The 24,421-nt window shown below is 43.5% G+C and overlaps 1 protein-coding gene across 3 annotated transcripts in view; it reads left to right on the forward strand.

Moving 5' to 3' along the window:
* sfxn2 (sideroflexin 2) overlaps positions 1-24,421 on the forward strand; it is a 147,577-nt gene that overhangs the window by 97,137 nt on the left and 26,019 nt on the right. For 2 of the 3 annotated variants that reach the window (XM_072238912.1, XM_072238911.1), the window contains exons 9-10: positions 6,062-6,111; positions 19,211-19,260. In XM_072238912.1, the coding sequence (XP_072095013.1) occupies positions 6,062-6,111; positions 19,211-19,260 (100 nt within the window). The remainder of the gene's footprint in view (positions 1-6,061; positions 6,112-19,210; positions 19,261-24,421) is intronic. The other variant, XM_072238913.1, reaches the window with a different exon arrangement.

A 24,421-nucleotide genomic window follows, 5' to 3' on the forward strand; every position in this document is an offset into this window, starting at 1 on the left:
ATGCAGACATCAGCTTTGTCTCCAGAAATAACTATGTAGTCACTCTGGAGCTAACTGTACTAATACAAAATGTTCAGTCAGGTGTGGCCTTTCCCTCAGGCTACAATGCCAGGACAGGAAAATACTGCTGATGTGTCCATTGCCAACAGCCAGTTATCTGCTCCCAACAATGTCATCTTCTCTTCTCTCTTCATTGTGATTCGGCTGATGGGACCTGACTCTACAGAGGACTGAAGAGCAGATTAGGAACGTTGTAAGGAGGCATAATGGCTCCGTTTAGAGAACACTACTCAAAGCAAACTCTTTATAACTTTCTATACATAAATCCTCATTAGCTCACACTCAGAATATTGTGTTCAGTTCCGGTCGTCTCATTATAGGAAGGATCTGGAGGCTTTAGAGAGGGTGCAGAGGAGATATACCAGGATGCTGCCTGAATTCGAAAGCATTGTCTAATGAGGATAGATTGAGCAGGCTAGGGATTTTCTCTTTGGAGTGAAGGAGGATGAGAAGTGACTTGATCGAGATGTACAAGATGATAAGAGGCATAGATTGAGTGGACAGCCAGAGATCTTTCCCCAAGAAGAAATGACTAATATGAGGAAGTATGATTTTAAGGTGATTGGAGGGATTACAGAGGAGAAGTCAGAGCTAAGTTGTTTACACAGACAGTGGTGGGTATGCAACACCCCGCGGGGCTGGTGGCAAAGGCTGATGCGTCAGGGCCATTTTAGAAACTGTAGATAGGCACATGGATGACAGAGTTTTGGAAGGCTATATGGGAGGAAGGATTTGATAGATCTTAAAGTAAGTTATGAGGCTGCCACAACATCATGCCTGTACTGTGCTGCAGTGTTCTGTGTATGATGAGAGGCATTCTGACTCATTGCCTCACAGCCTCAATTAGGTGCCGCAAGAGGCTGCAGAGGGTTGTAGACACAGACAGTTCTGTCACAGGCACAACCCTCCCCACCGTCATGGGCAAGAGAAGATCTGCAGGTGCTGGCAATCCGAGTAACACGCACGTCGACTGGTTACTCCTCTCCGTAGACGCTGCCTGGCCTGCTGAGCTCCTCCAGCATTCTGTGTGTGTTGCTTGGATTTCCAGTCTGCTGATTTTCTCTTCTTTGTGATTGGATTACTACACTGCGAAGTCTCTTCCAGGGATGCTTACCCTGGAGAAATTTAAATCTTCCCTTCGACGGGAGTTCAGTGAAACTCTCTCTCACTACTCCCCCTCTGTGATCCAACCATCATGGATATCTTTTAGAGGCAGTTCCTCGGGAAGATGACATCTATCACTAAGGGACATGTCCTTTTCTCATTGCCGTTATCAGGGAGGAAGAACAGGAGCGGAAGACCCACACTCAGTGATTCAATAGGGTCTTTTAAGAGGCTCCTGGATAGGTACATGGAGCTTAGAAAAATAGAGGGCTGTGGGTAACCCGAGGTAATTTCTAAAGTAAGTACATGTTCGGCACAGCGTTGTGCTATAGGTTTTCCATGTTTCTAAAAACAAGTTCTTCCTTCCATCATCGGATTTCTGAATGGTCCAGGAACCCACGAACACCACCTTGTTATTTCTCGTTTGCACTATTTATTTATTTTATAATTTATGGCAGTTTTTATGTTGTTACACCTTGCTATTGTTACAACAAACTGCACATCTTTTAAGTCAGTGATAATGAGCCTATGTAGAGCTAATACTGAGTGTGTCTCAGAGTACTGAGGCAAGTCATTGAAGGTATTTTAGACGACAAGATTTTCCTCAACTTGTGAGGGCAGATCTGGCTCATTCGAAGGCTCCCCCTAATTAAGTCTGATCACCAACAATTCCATAATTACCTTCCCCTTATCCCAAGTTTCCTTAACAATGTGAGCTGCCTTGTTTGTTGATTCCCTGGATGTGCCAGCATTTATTGGTCATCCCTAATTATTCTTGAACCACAAATGTGTCAGAGGACACCTACAAGTTCACCACCGCTCTGGATCTGAGACTAAATAAATGTCAGACCAAATAAGGACCACTAATCTCCTTCGCTAAAGGACAGTAATGGACCACTCTGGGAGTTTGGAATCGCCATTCCAAATGGTGACGTTTTATTGCAGAAGTCATTTAACTAACAAAACTTAGTAAATTGATATGTTAGTGTCACATGTACTGTGGTATAATGAAAAGCTTGTCTTGCAGACCATCTATAAGATCATTTCGTTACAACAGTACATTGAGGTAGTACAAGGTCAAAGAGGGTGCAGAATAGAGTGTTACAGTTACAGAGTAAGTGCAGTGCAGGAAGACAGTAAGGAGCAAAGGCCATGATAGGGTGGACTGTGAGGACAAGAGCCCATTTTATTGAACAAGGGGATCATTCAATAATCTTATAACAGTGGGATAGAGTGTCTGGACATTACTGGTGCTCTTGGAATTAATGTTAAAGGATATTTAGTCTCTAATCAGAGCAGATGGGCTCTATCACATGTAAGAATGATGCATGAGATAATCTTACACTTTTGTTTAATTTTGCTGGAAGTTTCCTTCTTCCCTCTAGGCCTCAAAATTCCGTTCCTGCCACCAATGTTTTCCTCTGTTGAACTATGAGCTGATTGGCTTTTCTCCGAGATTTGACGTCAGGGTTCTTGGCAAATGACGGAAAGCAAGCATTACTGGGGAATGAATGATGACCTTTGATGTTATTTAGCACAATAGAATGGAGATCCTACAGACTCAGAAAGTTTTCAAGTTACTTTCTGTTCTCTCTGCCCAGTTTGTGGTTGAGGCAATGATTCTCAGTATCCCAAAGTCAGAGTCTCGTTCTCCTAATAAGAACATAAGAAATAGGAGCAGGAGTCAGCCATCTGGCCCATCGAGCCTGCTCTGCCATTCAATAAGATCATGGCTGATCTGACCATGGACTCACCTGCCTTTTCTCCATAACCCTTAATTCCCTACTATGCAAAACTCAATCCAACCCTGTCTTAAATGTATTTACTGAGGTAGCCTCCACTGCTTCATTGGGCAGAGAAGTCCACAGTCCACAGATTCACCACTCTTTGGGAAAAGCAGTTCCTCCTCATCTCCGTCCTAAATCTACTCCCCCGAATCTTGAGGCTATGTCTCCTAGTTCTAGTCTCACCTACCAGTGGAAAAAACTATCCTGCCTCTATCTTATCTATTCCTTTCACCTAGTGAAGCTGGTGGCCCCTGTGGGAGGGGAAGGGGGCCGTTAAGTACAAAAGCATTGAGCCTCCCGTAATACAGCAACTGGTATGAAGACCAGTTAAGTAGTGCGATCACTCGAGTCGAGTATGACGTTCTCCTAAATGGTTGTCTTTTGGTGGGTCTCGGGTGGCTGCAGGGCTCATTCTTGGATCCACACATTCTGGTGCAGTGTGGGCACGAGCAAGTGGCTGTTGTTAGTGGCTGGGTCTTTTAGTTGTTCAGTCTTTCCTTTCGCAGCTGCTGGTTCATACTCTTTGCCTGCTCCCATCCATTCAGTGTGTGTTCAAGAAAAACTTGTACCAGTGGACTTTGCAAACTGATGCCAGTGCAATGGATCAGCAGGACTAACATTTGTCTCCAGTGTCCTCCAAGATGACGCCTGTGTACATCAGTGACTCTCTGTGGGCTGCAGGAAATTGTACCAGTTTTCCTCTTAAATGTTCTCCTTTTGAACTACTTTCATTGCGATCTGCAGCATGTAAATTTCCTCTTAACAGCGGACTACGAAATTACATCAGTGATCTTCAGATCTCATGGTTGGTGGTTAAGTCTGGAGTGGTTCAGCGTGTTGCCTTTAAGGGCTAACGCCAAGGCCAGGACCATGGCCGAGTATGCAGCAGGAGAGGTAGGATTCAAAGCAGGCTGAAACACAGGGGGGTGAGGCCTCCTCTTCCCAGCATCGTGTTGCCGAATGTACAGTGACTCGAAAATAAGATTGAGGATCTCAGGGCAAGGCCGGTGTGTCAGAGGCAGATGAGGCAGATTTCACTTGTTGCAGTGGGACTCGGTTAACAGCAAACATGCTGGACGCAGCTATCTGACCAGATGGTTATGCTATTTTTCAGAATAAATCAAACCTCAAATTCTGGTAAGGAAAGTGGTGGTATATGGTTGTTAGTCTATTCTCTTTGGTGCATGAACGTTGAGTTTATGCCAACTTCTTGTTCCCCTGACTTAGAACAAATAACAATTAAATTAGACCATTCTATTTGCCTCGGGCGTTCTCATCTGTGATTCTGACTGCGGTTTACATACCACCAGCAGCCGATTATAAGCAAGCCCTTGCAAAACTGCCCGATGTTGTCTGTAAACAAGAAACAGCCCATCCCAACACATTTCAAACTATAGTCAGCGACTTTAACCAGGCCTTTTTGAAGAAAAACCCTGCCCAATTATCACCAGCGCGTAACCTGTTGCACCAGAGGTCCCAACACGCTGGACCACTCTACACTACGATAAGGAATGCCCATTGTTCCTTTTCTAGACCACATTTTGGCAAGTCGGATCATTTGGCTGTACTCCTGCTATCTGCTCACAGACAGAACCCAAAGAGCGAGGCTCCAGAGACCAAGACAACTAAGTGGTGGTCGCAGGAGGCTGAGGAGTGCATATGGGATTGCCTTGACGACACCAGAGTCATTACAGACGTTATTAAAACATCTGAGAATGAGTGTGTCCCCACGGAATCATTCCCGATCAGAAGCCCTGGATGATCAATGAAATCCAGAACCTGCTGAGAACACAAATCTGGAGATCAAGATTGCTACAGGAGGTGCTGGTATGATCTCTGGAAAGCCCTCTCGCAGGCGAAACGGATATTCACGACTAGACTGGAATCAATGGAGGACACTCAACAGCTGTGGCAGGGGGCAGGGTTTGAATGCCAAAACCACCTACAAAGATAAATCTTGCGACATAGAGAACAGCCTCTTGTTCTATGTTTAAATAGTGCAGAACATTACAGCAACAGGGCAGGCCATTCGGCCCATGAATTGGTGCTGGACTAATTAAACTAATCATTCAAAGCCGAACTAAACTAGTCCCTTCTGCCTGATCAAGCCCATATCCCTCTGCGTGGTATAAACACAAGAGATCCTGCAGATGCTGGAAATCCAGAGTAACACGCAGTACGGAGATGAATAAACAGTCGACGTTTCAGGCTGAAGTCCTTCATCACCACTATTAAAGGGTCTTAGCCCGAAATGTCAACTGCTTATTCATTTCTATGGATGCTGCCTGACCTGCTGAGTTCCTCCAGCTTTTTATGTGGGTCCCTTTGCATATTTATGTGCCTGTCTTAGAGCCTCTTAGATGCTGTATCACCTTTGCCTGGTAGGTCACGTCAAACACCCATTACTCTCTGTGTAAGAACAAAGCTTACCCCTCACACCATAGATGCATGCCCTCTGGTATTAGACATTTGACCCTGGAAAGAGCGGTCTTTGCGATGTCCATCCTGTTACCCCTCAGAGTCTACAGGCTCACTTCTGACTCTAAATTCTAGAGTGTTGACCCATTCAACTTGATAATCTTTCACAAGGCAACCCCTCCATTTTAGTAATCAATCTAGTTAGTGCTGTCTGTGTTGCCTCCAAGGCAAATTTATTCTTAAATAGGGAAACCAAAACTGGATGCAGTATTGTGTGGCTGTGGTCTCCCCAATACCCCGTACAATCTGCTTACATTTGTACTCTACCCGCTTGCAGTAAAAAAACAGCACCCCATTTGGCTTCCCATTCTTCTGTCCTCTGTGGTTTGACAGGGGTGCAGGAGATGAATTGTTGTATCCCTGGCTAATTTCTTCCAGGAGAAGAATGCCGCCATCCTCGTCTAGTCAGGCCCGTGTGTGACTTCAGACCCACCGATGTAGGCTGACTCCTCAATGCATCCTAAAGTGGCCCAGGAAGCCACTCAATTCGAGGGGAACGGAGGGCGGGCAATAAACACTAGCAATTCCCGTCACCAGCTTTTGATTATTTCCGGTTATTTCTTTTTGTCTAGAAGTTAAAACCCATCAAATAAAAATTGGTTGACTTTTATTTACCTATTTCTCGTTTCTAGTTATTCTCCCCATCATAATGGAAAAGCTGGAAAAGTATCCTTTCATGCAAGTAAGTGGATCTTATCTACTAGTAAAAAGCCTGAGGAAGTAAAATAAGTTTGTGCTGAAATAGATGTTAACTCCATTAATCTACTGATGAAATGAAATCTGTTACTTGTCTGCACAGCAATGCTGACCTCACCTTGACACAGATGTTTCCTATGTCCTGTCCACCTCTCTGTTCAAACTTGTTTTGCATTTTTCAGCTCTTGCACTTTATTTTTAATTTCCTTAACAGTCCTTTATAGCTGTATAAAGCCACAACTTTCCAGTGCTAGAATGCTCAGCTTTCTGCAGCTTTTCCTATTGAGTCAGAATCCATAAGGAGTTTAGTTCTGTAAAGAATTTGTACAGTTTGAAGCCCATAATCAACCTTGCTGTGTCTGTGTATCTGCTTTGTTTAAGGGTGTACTCAACCAGACTGGGGTTAGCTTTGCTGATTCTCTGACTTGCGTTATTTTGACTGTGGTTTAACATTCTGTTGGTTTTGTTGATCATTGCTCGTGCTTACTGTGATTCAGTGCAACTTTGCAGCATTCAGCAAACATCTGATGCTTTTAGCCAACGTCAGAGATAAATCTAAGACAGCACCCACAAAATGCTGGAGGATCTCAGCAGGTCAGGCAGCATCCATGGAAATGAATATACAGTCAATGTTTTGGGCTGTGACCCTTCACCAAGTGGGTGAAAGGTCTCAGCCTGAAGTGTCAATTGATTGCATCATTGAATGAAATGACGGCTTAGAATCAAGAACATGTTACTGGACAGGGAAGACTACTTGGGCCGAGACCAATGCCAAATAGTTATCATTGGAAGTCCAAAGAAGCTGAGGAGAATTCTTGTGGGCAGTTAGGGAGAGAGTTGTAAGGACATGCAAGGTAAGGGTGCTGGATATCTAATGAAAGAGAATATTAGCTGTATATTGATGAGTTTGTTAGTTTAATGCTTCACTTCAGAAACCAGCTGTCAAGCAGGTTCTCATTTGCCTTTGCCAATGATTTTAAAAGGTGATACTGAACGCAGGTAAATTCCACCAGGTTCTGCTTGTTCTGAGCTGGACCTGTGCCAGATCAGCTTGTCAGATTCACAAAGTCCCCTAGATTGCCTTAGGGTGACATCTGACTGAGTCTAGATCAACAACAACAACATTACATCAGTCGTCCCACCTGTGACGGCGTGGGTTTCCTCCCAAATTTCAAAGACGTTCGGGTTAGGGTTAGCAAGTTGTGAGCATGCTACATTGGCGCCGGAAACGTGACATTTGCGGGCAGCCCCCAGCACATATTCAGACTGGGCTAATCATTGAAGCAAACAGTGCATTTCACTGACTGTTTCATAGTCATAGTCATACTCATACTTTATTGATCCCGAGGGAAATTGGTTTTCGTTACAGTTCCACCATAAATAATTAAATAGTAATAAACCATAAATAATTAAATAGTAATATGTCAATTATGCCAGGAAATAAGTCCAGGACCAGCCTATTGGCTCAGGGTGTCTGACCCTCCAAGGGAAGAGTTGTAAAGTTTGATGGCCACAGGCAGGAATGACTTCCTATGACGCTCCGTGTTGCATCTCGGTGGAATGAGTCTCTGGCTGAATGTACTCCTGTGCCCACCCAGTACATTATGTAGTGGATGGGAGACATTGTCCAAGATGGCATGCAACTTAGACAGCATCCTCTTTTCAGACACCACTGTCAGAGAGTCCAGTTCCATCCCCACAACATCACTGGCCTTACGAATGAGTTTGTTGATTCTATTGGTGTCTGCTACCCTCACCCTGCTGCCCCAGCACACAACAGCAAACATGATCACACTGGCCACCAGTGTTCATACTTGTTTTTACTTGTGACAAATAAAGCCAGTCTTAATGTTTATTTCTTCCTTAAGCCTTGGAGACTCCAGGTTTACTTTAGTATCACTAATATTGGATGCACAGGGACAACAGGTCAAGATTAGTGTCCCTTGCAGTAAGTTGGCAATGTATCTTTTTTTTTGTTTTATTTAAAGATATCAGGCTCTTCGGCCCAACAAGCCCTGGCCTCCCAATTACATCCATGTGTCCAATTAACCTACTAACCCGTGCATCTTTGGAGTGTGGGAGGAAACCAGAGCACCCGGAAGAAACCCATGTGGTCATGGGGAGAACATACAAACTCCTCACAGACAGTGGGGGAAAAGAGCCTGAGTAGCTCGCACTGTAATAGTGTTATGCTAATCTGGAGTAACACGCACAAAATGCTGGAGGAACTCAGCAGGTCAAGCAGCATCTACGGAATAAACAGATGTTTTGGGCCGAGACCCTCCATCAGGACTGCAGAATAATCTGGCAGCTATGCTGTTGAAAGATTTGAGTTTAGGGCAAGCAACAGGAGGAGAGATGAACTGAGATGAATCAAGAGAGTGGCTAAAGTTACAAAATCATACAAAATAGGAAGACTATCTTTTGAAAACCCCTACTATTAGGGAATCAACAAGTCTGGATTTAAAATTTAGGACATGGAAATACAGGGCTATAGGTTTTAAATCCAGACTTACTGATTTTCTAATACACAAAATTCTGGAGAACTCTGCAGGTCAGGCAGCATTTATGGAGAGGAATAAAGAGTCAACGTTTTGGGCTGAGACCCTTTATCAGGATCAAGTCTTATTGAAGGGTCGCGGCCCACAATGTCAACTGTTTATTCCTCTCCATAGACGCTGCCTGACCTGCTGAGTTCCTCCAGCACTTAGTGTGTGTTACTCTGGATTTCCAGCATCTGCAGAATCTCCTGTGTTTACGATTCCCTATTGGTTGCTTCTTTAGGCAATCAGCAAGTTAGGATTTAAAAACTAGGACACTGAAATATAGGGCCCTGGGTTTTAAATCCAGACTTGATGATTCCCTAAAGAAACAACAGTTCAGGGCAACACACAAGATTCTGGAGGAACTCAGCAGGTCATGCAGCATCTGTGGAGGGGATTGGACAATCAACAACTTGGGTCGAGACACATCAACTGGACTGAAAAGACCACCGTCCAGTTCATTCTCACCAACTGGTAACACCTGACAGCACATCTCTCCTGACCACTGAGGCAACGTTGCTCATTCCCTCTTAACTCCTACGCCCTATCTCAAAACGGCGAAAGTATCACAGACTGCTCTCACCTGCTCTGCGGCCAAGCACAAAACCTGATGAAGGATCTGGGAGGAAGCTGGAGCAGCCAGAGGGGGAAATACGCACAGCAATAATGGAGATCAGGATGGAAACCAGTCCACAAAGTGTAACACACACACACACACACAAAATGCTGGTGGAACGCAGCAGGCCAGGCAGAGGTACAGTCAGCGTACTCCTCTTCCTACATTAACTCGTAATAAGACAGCACAAAAAATTGATTTAGGAATGTGTACGTTGTTGTGAAAAGATTGAACAAGTTGGGAGGAGGAGGACAGTTTCTTTAAAGAAGATCAAAGAGATTAGCTTTATTTGTCACATGTACATTGAAAAATAGGATGAAATGCATTGTGTACGTCAACAATCAACACAATCTGGAAGTGCTGAGAGCAGCTCGCAAGTCCCACTTTTCTTCCAGGCCAACATAGCATGCCCACAAGTCACTACTCCTAAGCTGTAGGTCTCTGGAAACCAGAGCACCTGGAGGAAACCCAGGTGGACCAAAAGAGGACATAAGAGAGCCTTGCGGGCAGCAGCAGAATTGAAGCCAGACTGTTGGCATTGTAATAGAGCTGTGCCAACCGCTAATCTATGCCACCCAAGAGGACCAGGGGTCTGGGCATTGCATATTAAATACTAGGCTGAACATAAGAAGTTTCACACTGAGAACAGGAAGGAAGGGAGATGCAAGGTTGTGCTTTCACTTTAAACAAGTATTGCGCCAATGTAGAGATGAGATTGGCTGAGAGCATAAAGGAAGAGATGCAGAATAGGCGTGAAAGAAGATGGGTAAATGTGTTCAGAACTATTCACTGACATGGTCTGACATGGTCTAGTAGGACTAATTGTTAACAAGTACGTCATCGGGACCGGACGAGATGTACCCTACACTCCTGTGGGAGACAAGGGAGGAGATTGCTGAGCCTCTGGCAATGATCTTTGCATCATCAATGAGGACGGGAGAGGTTCCGGAGGATTGGAGGATTGCGGATGTTGTTCCCTGATTCAAGAAAGGGAGTAGAGATAGCCCAGGAAATTATAGACCAGTGAGTCTTACTTCAGTGGTTGGTAAGTTGATGGAGAAGATCCTGAGAGGCAGGACTTACGAATATTTGGAAAGGCATAATATGATTAGGAATAGTCAGCATGGCTTTGTCAAAGGCAAGTCATGCCTTACAAGCCTGATTGAACTTTTTGAGGATGTGACTAAACACCTTAATAAAAGGTAGAGTCGTAGATGTAGTGTATATGGATTTCAGCAAGGCATTTGATAAGGTACCCCATGCCAGGCTTACTGAGAAAGTAAGGAGGCATGGGATCCAAGGGGACATTGCTTTGTAGATCCAGAACTGGCTTGCCCACAGAAGGCAGAGAGTGGTTGTAGACAGATCATATTCTGCATGGAGGTCGGTGACCAGTGATGTGCCTCAAGAATCTGTTCTGGGACCCCTACTCTTTGTGATTTTTATAAAATTTTTATGAATGAAGAAGTGAAGGGATGGTTCAGTAAATTTGCTGATGGCACAAAGGTTGGGGATGTTGTGGACAGTGTGGAGGGCTGTCAGAGATTACAGCGGGACATTGATGCAAAACTGGGCTGAGAAGTGGCAGATGGAGTTCAACCCAGATAAGAGTGAGGTGGTTCATTTTTAAAAATTTTTTTTTTTGCTCAGCATAACAAAACTTTCAATTTTCGGATACACTTACATTTACATTTCTTCCCCTCACAGATATCAGGTATGAGAACACTTACATCGAAATGTAGACATCACCACAACATCCTATACAAAAGCCCTTATTAGTATAGCAGACAGGTTTACATCTATATACTGCAGAAAAGGTTGCCATGTTTTATGAAAACTATTTGTTTTTGAGTGTACCATACATGTCAAAAAGTCCAAAGGAATGTATTCCATGATTAATTTATGCCAACTAAAAAGTCCAGGGGCCTTATCGGATATCCAACGAAGTAAAATGTTCTTCCACACACAAAAAGTCAGGATGTTAAGAAGTTTTTTCTGATGTGCGTTAATAATACGACTGCTGGGTAAGCCTAAGAGAAAAGACACTGGGTCCAGTTCAAGCTCCATCTTCAGAATCTTTTCCATTTCACCCAAAATATCACTCCAGTGTGCCTGAAGTTTGGGACAAGTCCAAAAACAGTGGGTGAAAGTTCCAGTATTTACTTTACATTTAGAACACGTTGGAGAAACCCCCGTCTTAAATTTCAAGAGACGATCTGGAGTCAAATGGGCTCTACGCAGAATTTTGAGTTCCAGTGCTTTAGTTCTATTACAAACTGAAATTTTCTTTGCATTATCACAGATGTCTTGCCATGTTTCAGCTGTAATTTCTACTCCCAGCTCTTCCTCCTAGACCCTTCCCAGCTGCTCAGCCTCTCCACAAGAACATTCCCTCAGGCTGCTGTAAAAAGTACTGATGGAGACTTCACCCTTAGAACAAAACACCCTCTTTTCTATGTCAAAACTATAGAAATCAGTTAACAATTATGTTTTTTTCTGTATATAATCTCTTATCTGAAAGAAACGAAAAAGATCCTTGTTGGGTATGTTAAATATCTGTACTATTTGACTAAAAGAGAGCATCGTTCCTTCATCAAATAAATCTCCTAGGTGGAAAATACCCTTAGAAATCCAAAGTTTAAATCCAGAATCCATTATGCCAGGCTGAAAATCTGGACTGCCGGTTATTGGAGTGAAGGGTGATATTTTTGCTGCATTGCCCTCAATTTGTCGCACCACCCTCCAAGCCCTGACTGTATTAGTTGTTATTGGATTGCGACAATATTCCTTAACTAGTTTCATCTTATTGAGGAAAAGCAAACTAATAAGAGGGCACTTTGCTTGTGAAGCTTCAATGTCTAGCCAAATTGAGGAGGGGTCCCTGGAAACACAGTCAACCACATAAAATCAAAAGGAACTTAATTGATATTTTTTGATGTCTGGAAAATCCACACACCCTAGACTACTGGGAAGCTGTAACTTAGACATTTTAATACAGGGTCTTTTTTTGTTCCAGATGAAAGAAACAAACCAGCCATTTATTTTTTTAAGTATTTGTTGGGTAAAAGTGACTGGAATCATTCATAATGGGTAGAGCAGACAAGGAAGAATGTTCATTTTGAGCAAGGATATTCAGCCAAGTCAAGAAATGAGAAGAGTGCTCCACCGCTCAAGATCTTGTTTGATTTTGTCAAATAACTGTGTAAAGTTAGCTTTGAACAATTGATCATACGTAGGTGTGATAAATATACCTAAGTAAACAAAACCTGTCTGCGACCATTTAAAGGGGAAAACACCCTGAGTGTCAGGTACCTGCTGCAGATTCCCCAGAGGCATAGCCTCTGATTTAGTAAAGTTGATTTTATAACCTGAAAAGGCGCTAAATGAATTGGTGCATTGTATAAGGTGGTGCACTGATATAGCAGGGTTTGATAAGAAAATTAGAACATCATCCGCTTACAATGTAATTTTATGTGACTTTAGTCCTATGTCTGGAGCAGATATCTTGGGGTCTCGCCGGATAACCTCAGCCAATGGCTTGATCACAAGTGTGAAAAGTAGTGGTGATAAAGGGCAGCCCTGCCGGCTGCCCCTCAGAATACTAAAATTATCCGAACTAATACCATTAGTGAGAATCACAGCCAAAAGGTCATTATAAAGAACCTTCACCAACTTAATAAGATTATTGCCCAAACCAAATCGTTCTAAAGTGAAAAAAAGATATGGCCATTCGACACGATCAGAGGCCTTTTCTGCATCTAAGGAAACCAGCAAGCCGTCCACTGCCTGTTGCTGACATACCTGAATCACATTAAGTAATCTTCTGATATTGTTAGATGATTTACGGCCTTTTACAAAACCCGTTTGATCCTCTTTTATGATAAAGGGTAACACAGTTTCTAATTGCAGCACTAAGGTTTTCGATAAGATTTTAAAGTTAACATTTAACAATGAAATAGGTCTGTAGGAGGCACAGTCTTCAGGGCTCTTCCCTTTCTTAAGAATTAGGGAGATATTAGCTTCTCTCAATGATGGTGGGAGGAGACCACAATTAAATGCATGATTGAGCATGTTTAGCGTAGGCTCTGATAATAACCCTGTGAACTCTTTATAGAATTCATTACTGAGTCCATTAGGACCAGGGGCCTTCCCACTTTGGAGCTGTCTCACAGCTTCCTGTATCTCATGTATAAATAACGGAGCATCGAGGAGGGACCCTTGTTCAGAAAAAATGCCCAGGAGATCTAAATTCCTGAAAAAGGACTCCAACCTAGATTATCCATTATTACATTGCTCAGATTGATACAGTTTAGAATAAAAATTCTTAAACACAACATTAATAATTTTAGAATTACTAGTGAGGGCTCCTGTCCCATCCCTAATTGAAGCAATAGGCTGAGAGGCATTTTTCTTTCTAGCTAAATAAGTCAAATTTCTCACCATCTTCAAACAATCACCGTTTAGCAAATGTCAATTTTCTTCTGGCTGCTTGTGTAAGTAAGGAGTTTAGTGCACAGCGTAGGGCTGTGATATTCTGTAACTTGGCTGCAGAAGGCTTATTAATATAATCCTTCTCAGCTGCCGCAAGCCTTGCTTGCTCCAGGCGCTGCTATTCCACAGCTTGTCGCTTCTTACTAGCAGAGTAGGAGATAATTAATCCCCTTGCACAGGCCTTAGCGGTTTCCCAGAGCATCGATGGACTACTAGCTGATTTGGAATTAATAGATAGGAAAGTTTTGAATTCGGAAGTAAAGTAGTCTATAAATTTATTATCTTTTAGAATAAAAGGATTCAGCCTCGAATGTCTAGATCATGCTGAATTATCTTTGGGCTTAATATTTAAATATACTGCTGCATGGTCAGAAATAATGATATTTCCAATTGTGCAGGATACAACTAAATCTAGGAGCGTTTTGGGGGTTAGAAAAATGTCTAATCTGGTGTAACACTTGTGTGGATTAGAAAAAAAATGTAAAGTTTTTGTCTGAGGAATGTAACAACCTCCAGATATCCACAAGTCCTGGTTCTCCACATAAGTCCATGATTTGATTGGACTGTGAGGAGAGCAATGGGGGACCAGTGGGTCCATGAGACAATTAAAATCCCCACCTACAATAATGTTTTGTATTGTAAAGCTTGTAAGTTTGGAAAAAGCATCTGTTAGGAATTTGAGAGGATGAGCTGGAGGACAGTAAACATTGAGAATACCATATTCCTCTCCATATATTGAAGCCTTAACAATCACAAATCTCCCATACCTATCCTTAATGCAGTCTAATAATTTAAAAGGTAATTTCTTCCTAATTAAAGTGGCCACCCCCCTACTCCTGCTATTAAAAGATGAAAGATAGACTTGATCAAATCCACTCTGTTGCAGTTTTAGATGTTCTTTATCATTTAAATGTGTCTCCTGCAATAAGGCTATATCTACCCTTTCCTTTTTCAGGTTTAGTAGGATTTTCTTTCTCTTGATTGGTGAATGACTCCCCTTAATGTTCCATGTGCACAATTTTAATATATTACTAGTCATAACCCTTTATGACAATCATGTGACTCGGGAGGAGAAGAAACCCGACTTGAGATGAGCTGAGCAGCAATAAGTAAAAAAAAGCACAAAAAACAAAGCGCCAACAGCGCTGAACAAGAGGACTTTACCCACACTTAAAGGGGATATCTGAACCTTCTAGCAGCCCATATTCTGCCCCACTGCCAATATGGCATTTAACATAGTCAAAAATTAAAACAGGGCATCATTTATCAATCCACCGATTTGTTACCGTCATGTTTAAACTTCTTCAGGCTGGAGCAGCGCTGCTAATTTAAACAAATAATGAAACTGTATCAATCAAAACAAACAGGTTACCCATCCTATAAGATATCTTGCCGTCGAGTAATGAAAAGGTAAAATAAAGCGACCATCGAGCATGTTATCGTCCAAAAACCAGTGCTACACAATATACTGTATACATTCTTTAGCCGAACGTGTCCACAAAAGTTTTAGCTTTGCCAGGAGAATCAAATATCTTGGTGGTCCCGTTGTAGGTGATTTTCAGCGCCACTGGGTATAGCATAAAGACTGGATTCTGGATTCCCTCAGCTGCTTCTTTACCTGGTTGAACTCCTTGCGCTTCCAAATAACGGCCGCCGAAAAACCTTGAAGAAACATAAGCCTGGATCCCTCATATATTAAAGCCTGGGCATCAGTCCCGCGGCACTGCGAAGCTTATCGCTCTTTGCTTATCACCGAAATTATGGAACCACATGAGGACAGGCGGAGTGTGTTGGCCTGGGCCCGGTTTTGGCGCCAGCGTACGGTGAGTTCTTTCCACTTTAATCCGTCCAGCCTTGGTTTCCAAATCAAGGAAATTAGGCAGCCTGCCCTCAAAAAACTTTGCCGGTTGGCTGCCTTCTGTACTTTCAGGTAGACCGATGATTCGTATATTCTTCCTCCTACCTCTGTTCTCAAGATCATCGATATAGTCAGACAGGCTTTGAACTTGCTTTGCTAGCGCCCGGATGCGGCTTTGGGCATGATCAGTTACAGTTTCTACCACGGAGACTCGGCCCTTGGCTTCGGTCGTTCTTGTATCAAGATTTTTAAGCTCCAAAGTGTGGTTCTGGAGTGTTAGAGAGAGTGGAGCCAGCTTCTCGTCCATCATTTTGGATATGCTCTGCGTAACTTCCTGTATTACTTGACAAAAAGCAAGGTCCACCGTGTTAGCATAGCGAGCAGTAGCTAGCTCCTCAGCCCCCGGCGAACGCTCTGTGCAGTCCACCTTGGCCGCCTTTTTAGTACCTTTCGATGACATGGTGTTGAAACAGCTCAAAAATACTCATCAATGTTCATGTCATTAAATCTGACACTTGGGCATTTTAAAAAAAGTTGAAACGGATAGGTTTATATGTGAAATTATCAGTGTTGCGGTGCTGAGCTCAGCAAAGCAGACTTTTCACTGCACCGCCATCTTGAAACCCGAGGTGGTTCATTTTGGTAGGTCAGATATGACGGCAGAATAGAATCAGAGGGATCTTGGGGTCGGAATCCATAGGACACTCAAAGCTGCTGGGCAGGTTGACTCTGTGGTTAAGAAGGCATATGGTACATTGGCCTTCATCTATTGTGGGATTGAATTTAAGAGCCGGGAGGTAGTGTTGCAGTCAGACCCCATTTGGAGTACTGTGCTCAGTTCTGGTCACCTCACTATAGGAAGGATATAGAAATAGAAAAGGCGTAGGGGAGATTTACAACGATGTTACCTAGATTGGGGAGCATGCCTTATGAGAATAGGTTGAGCCTTTGCTCCTTGGAGTGACGGAGGATCAGAGGTGTACAAGATGATGAGAGGTATTGATGGTGTGGATAGTCAGAAGCTTTTTCCCAGGGCTGAAATTGCTAGCATGAGAAGGCATAGTATTAAGGTGCTTGGAAGTAGGTACAGAGGAGATGTCAGGGTTAAGTTTTCTACACAGAGAGTGGTGAGTGCGTGGAATGGGCTGCCGGCAACGGTGGTGGAGGCAGATACGATAGGGTCTTTTAAGAGACTCCTGGACAGGTACATGGAGCTTAGAAAAATAGGTTATGAGTAACCCTAGGTAATTTCTAAGGGAAGGACATGTTCAGCACAGCTTTGTGGGCCGAAGGGCCTGAGTTGTGCTATTGTGCTGTAGGTTTTCTGTGTTTTTGTTTCTAAATGGTTATGTTTTTGTGCTCTATATTCTCCAGTTCAGGTTCGTCCTTCTTAAGTTAATTAGTTGTAATTGGGTGATGTGGGTCCATTGGCCCATAAGGACACGTTACTGCACTGTATCTTAAATAAAAGGTTCACTTATTATCAAAGTTACAACCCAGAAGAAGAGTTTCAGAATTATATACTCTGATAATAAATGAACCTTTTATTTAAGATACAGCACAGTAACAGGTCCTTATGGCCCAATGACCACTGAAGCCCCTTTGATCATACTTGTTTACCACTCCCCCCCCACACACACCCCACTCCAAATGATGATCACATCACTGACCCCTGGCACCTGATCCTTGCCATTCACAATATCACTCCTGGACTTACCGACCCAAGAGAGGGTCCAGCTGAAGGGTCTCAACCTGAACTGTCGGCTATTTCCCTCCACAGATGTTGCCTGACAACCTGAGTTCCTCCGGAATCTTGTGTGTTGCTCCAGATCTTGGTATGTGCAGTCTCTTGCATCTCTAAGAGAAGATCATACCTGATAGGAGGCTTGTTTACTGGGCATTGTCACTGCCGAGTTTCTAAGCAATCAACCTATAGACAAGGACGTCTCATGTTCACTCCTTGGAAAAGAAACTGGATTACTTCCTTCTGCAACTCACCCAGCACGAGATGAGGAACTGCTGTGTGTTTATTCTTACAGAAATATGGCTCCAGAACAACATCTCGTGCAGCAACAAACTTCAGGCTGTGCTGCTCAGGGACTTGTGTTCATATTATTTGTCAGTGTATATGCTGTAACGTAACTAGATGTGCTATGTGTGACTCTATGTACTGTGGTTTTTCACCTTGGCCCCAAAGGAAGGATGTTTGGTTTAGCTGTATAACGTTCTTGACAATAGACTTGAACTGTTTGTTGTATCTTTGCAAGTGGTAGTCAGATTCCAAGCCAGTGTATTTGCTTCCAGCCAAATGACTGGAATCATTCCAGAATGATCATCCCACAACACCTCCTCCCTCCATTCCTCCAAACACCAACAATCCAGTCATCGGTCTCCTTCCACTGAGTTCACAGCCTCCAGTAACAGCTACTTCCTCCCGAGTGTTAGACTTCATAACACCCACCCAACACACATATGCACACTATTTAAACAACCTGCCGTCCTCCCCCTCAGACACACTCTCATCCTGCACTGAGCACTTTCCATCTTTTATTGCTGCTGTTTCACCTATTTATACGACTGCTTGGTTATTATAATAGTGTCAGTAACATTATCCTGTCTTACAAAAACATACACCTCACATTTTATATCAACCTGTCAGTCTTAGGCCACGCCACTCAGGGACTTGTTAATATTATTTTGTGACTGTATGTGAATCGTAATCCACTACATAATGTACTGGGTGGGCACAGGAGTACATTCAGCCAGAGACTCATTCCACCGAGATGCAACACTGAGCGTCATAGGAAGTCATTCCTGCCTGTGGCCATCAAACTTTACAACTCCTCCCTTGGAGGGTCAGACACCCTGAGCCAATAGGCTGGTCCTGGACTTATTTCCTGGCGTAATTTACATATTACTATTTAGTTATGTATAGTTTTATTACTATTTAATTATTTATGGTGGAACTGTAACGAAAACCAATTTCCCTCAGGATCAATAAAGTATGACTAACTATATATGCTGTGTGTGTGCGCCCTTAACCCCTGATGGAGTCTTGGGGCGCCGTCATGACGAGCTTTTTTTTGGGTATACTCGTTGTACGGCGTGTCTTGGCGGAGCCCATCCCTCTCCAGGTTTCTTTTTTAAAACAAGTTCGAGTTGTTAGCTCGACACTCAACCCAGGCACGGATGGAGAGCGTGCAAGGGAGCCGGCCGGATTCGAACTCCAGACCTCTCACCCCAAAGTCCAGCACTGATGCCACTACGCCACCAGCCGATTATATATGCTGCGTGTGACTATATATACTGTGTTTTGCACCTTGTTCCCAGAGGTAGAATGTTTCATTTAGCTGTATACATGTCTATCATTGAATAACAAGAAACATGAACTTTGAAGTTCACAGCCTCTACATCGACATGTTTTGCTATCCTTAGGGAATCCGAGGACAGTAAAATGAGCTATTTTTCATTTTTCACAAAGCGCCTACCAGTGAGATCATTACTACTTCATGTGGCTGTCAAGGTTGACCCTTTGCATTTTTAATCTCGCATTTATCTTTATGCTTTTTGTTTGCAGAGGATTAAGTTCCTTCATGCCCCACTGCAAGTGACGCTGGTTGGATGCTTGTAAGTGAATGTGCTGTTCTTTAAATTCTTTGATGCCTTTTGTTTGGCAAGTATGTTCTTCCTCTTACATTCCTCAAACTGATCGCTTATCAGAAAATCTGCTAGGTATCAGCACAGTTGGACAACTTGTTTTTTAAAACTTTATTTTAGTCAAAGCTATTTTGTTATTACAGCAGAAAATGAGCTTTATTACAGTAATCAATATAATCACCTAATCAAACCTGTTGCAGTTTTGAAGATATTTTTTGAATAAAATACTCGTAATCATTTTGCTAATAATTTTAGGATATGGTAATCTTAATAAATGTTTACAAAGTGTACACTAAAGATACTTAGTGACTCTTAAGCCTAAAACATAAGACATTTAAAACTAGACGTTATAGGCTTAAGCTGAGAGGGTTCAAAGGTTCTCAGGGAAAGATTGTGATAGTCATGGAGCACTACAGTACAGAAACAGGCTGTTCGGCCCGTCTAGTCCATGCCAAACTGTTATTCTGCCTAATCCCATCGACTCGCACCTGAACTATCACCCTCCATACCTCTAAGTCATCGTGCCTCCCAAATTTCTGTTAAATGTTGAAATCGAACCGGCACTGCCTCCTCTGGCAGCTCGTTCTCCTTGCACCACCCTCTGAATGCAGAAGTTCCCCATCATGTTCCCCTGAAATATTTCACCTTCACCCTTAACCCATGACCGCCAGTTCTAGTCTCACCCAATCTCAGTAGAAAAACCTGTTTGCATTTTCCCTATCTGTACCCCTCATAATCATGCATACTTCGTGTCAAATTTCCCCTCATTCTCCTACACTTCAGGGAATAATGTCCTAACCTGTTCAACCTCTCCCTAGAACTCAGGTCCTCAAGACTTCAAGCCATATCCTTGTAAATCTTGAAACTTGAGGGGCAGGTGTTTACAGAGATGGTGGTGGGTATGTGGAATCCGCAGTTAGAGGAAGTGGTAGAGGCAGGTGCGGTTTCAGCATTTAAGAGACAATTGGACAGGGACACGGATAGGAAAGGATGAGAGGCTTATGGGCCAAACACCGGTAAGTGAGACTGGCTCAGATCCCTTGGTTGGTATGGAAGAGTTGGACCTTTATGACTCTGTAAGAACAATTTTGACATTAATCTGAGGGTGTGATTAAGCCACACTCCTCTTCCAGCTCAACTTTTTCACTGCTGTAAAATTCTATTTGTGATGTAATTTAAACTGAAAAGTTTGACCAACAGTTGTACAGGTAATGGTAGTTACTGGTTTTGTCTGCAGAAACTCTTTCCTCTTCCCACCTCACTTCTAGTACAGTGAGAAAGATCAAGGCTCCCCCCACCCACTGCCTCCCTGGTGTCATTTGTTTCCCCATTCAGCATGTTGAAAGGTTTTAATTCTCCATATGTGCCCTCAGTCAGGTGACAGTAGACAATTCAACACATCTGAACCTGGTCCTAAACTTGCCAGCTGTGAAAAGCTGAAACATCTTATCTCCAGGTGTTTCTGTTCAGACTGATCCTGCTGCACATAGCTGCACCAGAGTGACGTTGGAAGCTTTCACCATTTATCCTGTCTCAAATTCTAATTCTCTTCCCATTGACTGCAAGTTTACCCGATCATCAGCATCTCCTTGCTGACAGTCTCACTACACCCTGCCTCTGTTTGCAAACCAAGTACCCCATCCTCAGCCCTATCACTCCAGTTCCCAGCAAGCAGGGAGATGGGAGCCAGAGTGATAGAGCTGATCACAAGCGAGGGAAAATCTGCAGATGCTGGAAATCCGAGCAACACACACACACACACACACACACACACGCAGAGTGCTGGAGGAACTCAGCAGGCCAGGCAGCATCTATGGAAAAGAGTACAGTCGACGTTTTGGACCGAGACCCTTCAGCAGGACGTCCTGAGGATGGGGTATTTGGTTTACAGAGGCAGTGTGTGGTGAGACTGCTAGGAAGGACAGGCTGATGATAGGGCAAAATTGTAGTCAACAAGATGAGCTGCAGTGTAAAAGGTGGATAAAATCGAAAAGGGTGATGAATACAGGACTGAAGGTGTTATATTTGAATGCAGGCAGTATAAGGAATAAAGTAGCTGATTTTGTAGCACAGTTACAGATTGTCAGGGGTGGTGGTGTGGACATCACTGAATCGTGGCTGAAAGAAGTTTATAGCTGGGAGCTTAACATCCAAGCATACACATTGTACCTCAAAGGACAGAGGGGGTGGCGTGGATCTGTTGGTGAAAGATTAAATTAAATCATTAGAAAGAGGTCCCTGCTTTCCCTCCCCCACCCCTTTATCTTTCCCCTTACTGGTCTTTCACCTGGAACCTACCAGCCTTCTCCTTCCCACCCTCCCCCCACCTTCTTTATAGGGCCTCTGCCCCTCCCCCCACAGTCTTGACGAAGGGTTCCGACCCGAAACGTTGACTGATCGTTTCCACGGATGCTGCCCGACCTGCTGAGTTCCTCCAGCGTGTTGTGTGTTGCTTTGACCCCAGCATCTGCAGAGTATTTTGTGACATAGGATTGGAAGGTGTAGAATCATTGTGGTTAAAGCTAAGAACCTGCAAGGGTAAAAAGACCCCCTGATGAGAGTTATATAAAGGCTTCCAAACGGTAGCAAAGATGTGGTCTATAAATTACAATGGGAGATAGAAAATGCATGTCAAAAGGGCAATGTTACAATAGTCATAGGGGACTTCAATATACATTTAGATTGAGGAAATCAAGTTAGTGCTGGATCCCAAAAGGGGGAGTTCATGGAATGCCTGTGAAATGGCTTTTTGGAGCAGCTGATGGTAGAGCCCACTAAATGATCAGCAATTCTGGATTGGGTGTTGTGCAATGAACTGGAATTTGTAAGAGAGGAAATAGGGGAAATAGATCGTCATAGAATATGACAGAATTCACCCTGCAATTTGAGAAGGGGAAGCTAACGTCAGTTGTGTCAGTACTACAGTGGAGCAAAGGGAATTTCAGAGGCAATGGAGAGGAGCTGGCAAAGATCGATTGGAAGGAAACACCAGCTGGAATGACGGCAGAGCAGTAACAGCTAGTGTTTCTGGGAGTCATTCGGAAGGCACAGGATAGATACATCCCAAGGATGAAGAAGCATTCTAAAGAAAGAATGGCACAACCGTGGCTGACAAGAGAAGTCAAAACCAACATAAAAACCAAAGAGAAGACATATAATAGGGTAAAAATCAGTGGGAAGTTAAAGGATTGGGAGGCTTATAAAAGCCAACAGAAGGCAACTAAAAAAATCATAAGAAAGGAAAAGGTGGAATACAAAGGTAAGCTGGCCAATAATACTGAATCCAAAAGTTTCTTCAGATAAATAAAATGATGTGGAGAGGTACTAATGGAGGACAAGGAAATGGCAAAAGAACTGACTATAAGTATTTTGCATCAGTCTTCATTGTGGAAGACACTAGCAGAATGCTGGAAGTTGGAGAGTGTCCGGGGGCAGAAGTGAGTGAACCTGCAAGGAGAAGGTACCTGGGAAGTGGAAGGGTCAGAATCTACTTCCAGGATGCCATCAGTAAGGGTGAATCAGGTGGCAGCACCGACAGAAATGATGGAAACTGTCAAATACTCCCATTTCAGCCTGCAACAGTTAAGAACCAGAACTATGTCTAAGGTGTGTATGGTTAGCAATGACGTTTTAATGTGATTAAACAATCTATCGCTACTCAAAGCTGGCGGAAATGGATCGGACTCTGGTCAACACGCTGCCCCTTTAAGATGGCAAAAGAAGAGAGGTCATCGTGCCGGGCTAAAAGGATGTTTAAAAAATGGAAGTTTTTGACTCAGAATACCGACTATCTTGAGGGTGAACATACGGTCTCTGATAAATAAAAATGAAGATCTCAGAGCTAGGGCGCTGTATCAGAGGGACATTAGGACCACTTGGGTCTCTTGTTTCACAGAATCCTGGTTAACCCTTTCCACTCCCGACATAGCGATTCAGATTGACGGGTTCCCAATACTCTGCCAAGGTGGGACTGCTGAGTCTTTCAAAGCTAAGGGTGGTGGAGTGATTGAACATGGTGGTACTGTCCCAGTCCTGTTCGCCAGACCTGGAACATCTTGGGATCAAGTGCCAACAATTTTACCTACCGTGGGAGATTTTAGCAATTGTTTTGGTAGTAGTGTACGTCCCACTTCATGCCAGTGTCAAACAAGGTCTAGACGAACTGAGCGATGTAATCAACAAGCATGAAACAGCATACCCTGATGCCTTCCCCATCATTTTGAGGGATTTGAACCAGACCAGTTTGAAAAAGTCTCTAAATAATTACTACCAACAAATCACCTAGTACCAGAGGAAACAACACACTGAACCACTGTTACGTCACCACCAAGAACGCTTATTGTGCTATCTTATGCCCACACTTTGAAAAATCTCATCACCCAGCTGTACTTCTACTCCCTGAGTATAGGCAGAGACTGAAGACTAACACCAGCAGTGAGGACCAAGAAGGTATGGACAAGGGAGGCACAGGAGCGCCTACTGGACTAATTTGAATCGGTGGACTGGACTGTATTCAGGGATTCATCTTCGAGCCTGGATGAGTATGTCACAGTTGTCACCGACTTCATTAAAACTTGTGTGGATGAGTGTATCCCTACGAAAACTTACTGTACATTTCCAAACCAAAAGCCATGGATGAACCAGGAGGCTCGACATCTGCTGAGGGCTAAATCTGTGGCATTTAAGTCTGGTGACCCAGGTCTGTACAAGAAAACCAGGTATGACTTGGGAGGGCTGCTTCAAGAACGATAAAACAATTCTGAGCAAGGTTGGAGATGACATCGGACGCACGTCAACTCTGGCAGGGCTTGCAGGATGTTACTTCCTACAAAGTGAAACCCAATAGCATGAATGGCAGCAATGCTTCACTACCAGATGATCACAACGCCTTCTATTCCCGCTTTGACAGGGAGAATAAAACCCCACAGCTGTGAAGATCCCTGCTGCACTCAGTGACCCTGAGATCTCTGTCTCGGAGGCTGACATCAGGCTGTCTATCAGGAGGGTAAACCCTCGCAGGGCAGCAGGCCCCAATGGAGTACCTGGTAAGGCTCTGAAAACTTGTGCCAACCAACTGGTGGGTGTGTTCAAAGACCTTTTCAATCCCTCACTGCTACGGTTGGGAGTTCCC

The sequence above is a fragment of the Mobula birostris genome, chromosome 21 (assembly GCF_030028105.1).
Source record: "Mobula birostris isolate sMobBir1 chromosome 21, sMobBir1.hap1, whole genome shotgun sequence".
Lineage (NCBI taxonomy): Eukaryota > Metazoa > Chordata > Chondrichthyes > Myliobatiformes > Myliobatidae > Mobula > Mobula birostris.